Genomic DNA, 6,000 nt, shown 5'->3' on the forward strand with positions numbered 1-6,000 from the left:
AATTACCGTGACCTTAACTGGTGCAGTGAGAGCTGTCCCGGCATGTTTGTGGTGGGAGATCCTCTCACAGAATGTCACATATCTCACTGATGACTGCTGTGAATAACTGCAGCCTGTGGATGTGTTGCTCACCAGAGAGGTCAGGGCAAGATATGAAAGCTCTCTGTGGATAGGGTCTTCACATGTTTGCATTTCTGTACCTCCTCCCCGGGGTCCTCTTCCTTGCCTCAGTTGCCTGCGATGCCTAGCTTGAAGGTCTCTTCAGAAAATGTTGTCAGCAATATACCGCTATTAGTTAATGAGGTGGTTACATGTCCAAAAAGCACTGGATATTAGGTTTAGCAAACTGTCAGTACTTTTAAGGTATACAAGCCATCTTCTGTGATGTTTGCGGCTGCTCTTGAAGTCTCCTATTGATTGCTGAGTGGCCCTTTCAATTCTGTCTGAATGGAGAACGCAGTGGAGACCAGCTTTTGCTGTGACTATTACGTGATGGTTATTTTGTAAGCTCTGGGTTCCAATTTGCATTGACAATGGTGGAAAAATTGCACTGCACAACAACTGGCATTGTTTGATGCATGTGTCAAATAACGCGGGCATGTAAGAAATGTGAATCCAATTGGAGGAGCCTAGTCCAGTTGTGTGATTGGTGTCATTTGTCCTGGAAATGGTTGCCCACAGCGTTAAATTGATATTTAATCAAGTGGCACAGAAAGAAACAGGAACATACAAACCAATTTCCAGACAATATTCAACTATTCAGAAAAGATTTGAAATAATTGCAATGATTCAGCTTTCTTTTTGAAGGAACAGACAATCTGTTGCAGGAACTCAGTGGGTCGAGCAGCTTCTGTGGAGGGAAAGGAATTGTTGGCGATTTGGGTTGAAAACCCTGCATCAGTCCTGATGCTGCTCAATCCACTGAGTTCCTTCAGCAGACTGCTTATTGCTCCAGGTTCCAGCATCTGAAATCTCTTGCGTCTCATCTTTCCTTTTGAAGGTCTCATTTATAAATGTTCATTATTGGTAGTTTTCACACATGCTTCATAGTTTTCTTTAGGAGTCTGTGCATTTAACTGGTAAGTTTTAACTGTTCAGCAGTTGTAATTCTAAGAAACTGAGATTTCATTGTGGTGCAGAACTTCGGTGCATACAAACTGATTCAAGTATTAGGGACAAAGCACACACTGGATTCAATATATATATATAACTGAAAAAAGGTAATTTACCCTTTGTGTGAAGCATGTCCACTGAGTCACTTAATTCTAAGATTTATTGATCACGTTACTGCTGCTGATGTGAGCTGATTTTTTTAGCAGTAGTGAATCACTGGTAATGTGAGAGTGTGGACTGAAATCAATCAAAAAAAATTATATTTTTGGTGGATTGTACTCCCATGTACAGTTTTGAAAATGCGGCCCAAAAAGGAATGGTAAATAAAGTGTTTTATGCGCAAATCCTAGTATATTCAGGATGTCTGTTAACACTCAATAGTTGATGGAGGGGTGAGGTGAAATGGGGGAGGGGACAGTAAAGCTGTTCTCTGTGCTCTGTTTTAAGGTAAATCATTACAGAATTCTTTTACGCCTTTATTAGGTTATGCTTCAACTTCTAATGAGTTGTCCGAGAACTTCGTATGTCTCCCCACTTTTCTTCCATTATTTTGGTTTTACCATTTAGTATTCTCCTTAGTATCCTCCTTCTCCTTGTTCCTCTTCCCTAAGTGTAAAACCACACTTTTCTCCACAGCAAAATGAGTTTAATCTACTTTTGATGTTCTTTTCAAACTAAATCTATTACTTTGATAAATTAATTAAAATAATAATTAAAATAAAATATTTTTTCCTTAATGTGCCTTCCCCCATCAATTACTTTCCATCCTTCACTGCAGATTCACTGAAGCAAAGTGAAATTAAATAGTAGATTATTCTGTGCCCTCATCTCTCAGGTACATTGGGCTGAGTTTGTGCTTGACAACCAAAATTCCAAAGTGGCTCTCAATGCAGTCTAGGACCCCAATCTAAATATTTTAATAAAGTGCCCATTTGTTTCAGGCAAGGACACAGGGCATCTATTTTGGGGCCTGCTTAATTGAATTAGCCAGGGTTAAGCTGATTTAATTGTTAAACAGGGTTAGGGTCTTTTCTTTCCATTTTCATTTGCCTGCCATCAAATTTACACTAACATCATACACAGTATAGGATGGGTGTCCCCACTAAGTCATACAGAGACATGCAGAATAGAACAGGCCTGTGAGCCCACTAAGTTAGACCTAACCATCAAACATCCATTTACACTAGAGACACAAGGGACTGCAGATGCTGGAATCTGGATCAATAAACAATCTTCTGGAGGAACTCAGTTGGATGAGCAACATCAGTGGGGGGAAAGGAACTGTTGATGATTTGGGTCGAAACTCTGTATCAGATGAAGGATCGCGACCTGAAACGTCAACTGTCCATTTCCCTCCACAGATGCTTCCTGAATCACTGATTTCCTCCAGCATCTTGTTTTTTGCTCCAGATTCTGCAGTTTCTTGTGTCTCCATACTTATCTCTATTCCTTTTTTCCTCCAAGTACCCAAGAAATACAACCCGGCCAAGCACTGGTGGAACGCCAAGAAAAAGTTCATCATCATTTCATTTCACATTTATAAACATGATATCGACATTGCATGAGATTAGAATAGTGTTGGCATGTTCATATGGTGAGCAATCGTGAATATATCTTCTTCTTAGTCAGTGCATTGGGGTCAAGGATGATTTTGTCAGCAAGGACAGGAGACACAGCCACTGCCAGTCTTACTGTACTAGAGTGAAACATAGCATGTGAGTTTTGCAGAAGAATCTGGCTTTTATGTACCAGACTACAGAAGAAGAGTAATCATTTGGCACAGTGAAATGCATGGTACATTGGGAAGCCTGCCTGAGATCACGTGCTTAACATCAAAGAGCATGGAGGAGACCAACACCAACATTGCAGTGTGCAGAGATTAGAGTCCATGCTTTCTAGCAATGAAGCCCATCTCAGTCTACACATGTGGACCCTACAATGATGTAATATGTGGTTGCACCTTCCCCTAGAATTCTGAATGCTGCAGGGGAAGCTGAGATTGAAGTCATGCAAACTCAGCTTACTGCCCTGTTCAGAGGCGGGGTAAATCACATTGAAGCTTCCATTTATTTTATTTTGTGCTATCAAGCAAGTCTGAATTCTTAGCCCTATTTGCTTTGTCTCTTGCAGAGTTCTCCATAGAATAGTTGTATTCACTTTGTCTGTAGATGTATGCAATGTAAAATGTCCTCAGGCTCACACTGAATCTGTTATATCAGTTATGTGTTTAACTTTTTTCTCTTTTACTGCAGACACTCTGAAGTATAGTCCCCTTGATGTTCCTATATTACTAGCATTTGTGTAATATTTTATATGTTAATTCGTTACTTGGCCAGCCAGTCTAGCAGTTAATCTCTGCTAAGGTGCTAACTGCCGCAGTTTGAATCAGAAGTTTCAATGTTTGTGAGTGCTATTTGGAAATATATAAAAGGGTCCAATGTTTAGACAATTCACTCCTAGTACAGAACTTTGCTTAACAACAGAACAATGTAGAGAATCAGACACCAGAGTCAGTGTGATGATTTGGTGCCTGATTCACGGCAGTCCTACTTTTTCTGCCACTCATTTAATAATGGTTGAAAAATCAAGGGCATTGGAAATCTGGTCACTGATCTTTATTGTTGATTCCTTTGTCAATATTCCTGCACATAATTCTGGGAGCAAACTCTATGAAATGTACCCTAGTGTACCCTAGGATGTTAAAGAATGAATGTCTTGGCTGCACCTGACGAAAACTCACCTGCTTGAGAGCTCATATTGAAAATGTGACATTGTGCCGCATGCAATTTTCTAACCACTGACACACAGGTTGTAGAGCCCTGGATAGTGAATGTTTGAAGGGATTTTAATACATTTATTTCCTGGTTTGATTTATAAACCTATGAAACCAATATTCAAGGAATGAATTCATTGTAAGAAGTAAAAAGCCCAAGTAAACCCCAAATATTCCAAGACCTGTTTATTCAGTTGTTGTTATATCAAAGACATCCAAACACATTGTACAAAAAGACAAGGAGCAATTGTGGTTTATTTAGATAAATAATTAAAGATAACATTGCATTTGTTAAACATATGTCTAATAATTTTCAAATGTTTCTACTTGTTAGCTAGCTTTGGGTGAATTAATTGAATGATAGTAAGACAGTATACAGAATTTTCACATATTCAAGAACTTATTATCAATTAAGGTAAATACTTACAAATCAAGCTGTATCATGGATACAATTTTGGAATTCATACTTTCCTGGTCAGATCAAACCTCAGTTCAATTTACTACATTTTATAATTTTCCTGAGCTACTAACTACTGATTTAAATGTCCATTTAAATACAATGTAACGTTAAGCTATTGTTAGGCATAGGTGAGATGATTCCATCTCTTAATGCAGTTTCTACATTCTGAAGGCACCTATTTTTCCAGTGTCAGACTGTGTTTTGTTCAGGGTTCCATCATCATTGTGGCACAGATGATAATCTTAATTGAGGCTTCAAAAATGTGCCTGTATTGAACAAAATCTTTTTCTCTCTTTCGATTTGCTACAGAGGGAGAATTACAGTTTATGGGTTACTAATTTGTGTTATTAACCCATTCTTGGACATTTCTCCTCTCGTTTCATAATTGCTGCTGGAGTTGTAAATTGTAGCTAAGTCTACACATATGGCAGTCATTCAGAACAAGTAACATGCAATCATGCAAAATGCAGAGTTGAAGGAGTAGTTAGTATATTTTTCATTTTAAAGTTACCATAGAATGTCAGTTTATTAGGGATAAATGATGCTTGAATTTAATCTAATGGATATTTCTCTTATTCTTTTGCAGGTAATGTGTTTGTTGTAAGCTTGGCATTTGCTGACCTTGTCGTGGCTGTGTATCCATATCCACTAGTGCTCTTTGCAATTTTTCACAATGGATGGTTCCTAGGTGACATTCACTGTAAATTGAGTGGCTTTTTGATGGGTCTAAGTGTAATAGGGTCAATTTTCAACATCACAGCAATTGCAATAAACAGATATTGCTACATCTGTCACAGTCTGACTTATGACAAATTATACAGCTTTCGAAACACAATGATCTTTGTGTTTCTGATCTGGACATTAACTGTGTTTGCAATTGTACCAAATTTCTTTGTTGGATCCTTACAATATGATGCCCGAGTCTATTCCTGTACGTTTGCTCAGACAGTTAGTTCTTCATATACCATTGCTGTGGTAATTGTTCACTTCCTAGTTCCTATCACAGTTGTGTCATTCTGTTACCTGCAAATCTGGATTTTGGTTATCCAAGTAAGAAAGCGTGTCAAAACGGATATACGACCAAAACTGAAGCAGAGTGACTTCAGAAACTTTCTGACTATGTTTGTAGTATTTGTGTTATTTGCATTTTGCTGGGCACCCTTAAACTTCATTGGCCTTGCCGTGGCTATTAATCCACAGAAGATTGCACCAAAAATTCCAGAATGGTTATTTGTCCTCAGTTACTTCATGGCCTACTTTAACAGTTGCCTTAATGCAATTATATACGGACTGATGAACCAAAACTTCAGAAGAGAATATAAAAGAATCATAATGTCCTTGAGGACACCACGCCTTTTGTTTCAAGATACATCAAGAGGAGGAACTGAGGCACTGAAGACTAAACCATCACCTGCAATAAATAATAATGATTAAGTTAAACCAATCACTTTGCAAAATCAAAGAACTGCGGTTGCAGATTACATGTTAGAAGTTCTACCTTCTTGTTGAAAAAAAATGTGTTCTTTCACTTTTTTTGTTGAAAGCACTATGAAACAGTTATGCTTGTACTGCTGTTTACTGAAATGATGAATGAAGGTTCTTACAGCTGGTGGAGTTAAGCATGGAATGGCAATTAACTACTGCAGTTTGAAAT

General features: G+C 38.2%; 1 protein-coding gene across 1 annotated transcript in view; it reads left to right on the forward strand.

The window, feature by feature from the left end:
• The window catches only part of mtnr1bb (melatonin receptor 1Bb), a 54,308-nt gene extending 48,528 nt beyond the window's left edge, over nt 1–5,780 (forward strand). Inside the window, exon 2 of the mRNA XM_052026558.1 lies at nt 4,933–5,780. Coding sequence (XP_051882518.1) covers nt 4,933–5,780 — 848 coding nt within the window. The remainder of the gene's footprint in view (nt 1–4,932) is intronic.
• Nucleotides 5,781–6,000: the final 220 nt, after the last annotated feature.

This window comes from Pristis pectinata, chromosome 11 (genome assembly GCF_009764475.1).
Source record: "Pristis pectinata isolate sPriPec2 chromosome 11, sPriPec2.1.pri, whole genome shotgun sequence".
Taxonomy (NCBI): domain Eukaryota; kingdom Metazoa; phylum Chordata; class Chondrichthyes; order Rhinopristiformes; family Pristidae; genus Pristis; species Pristis pectinata.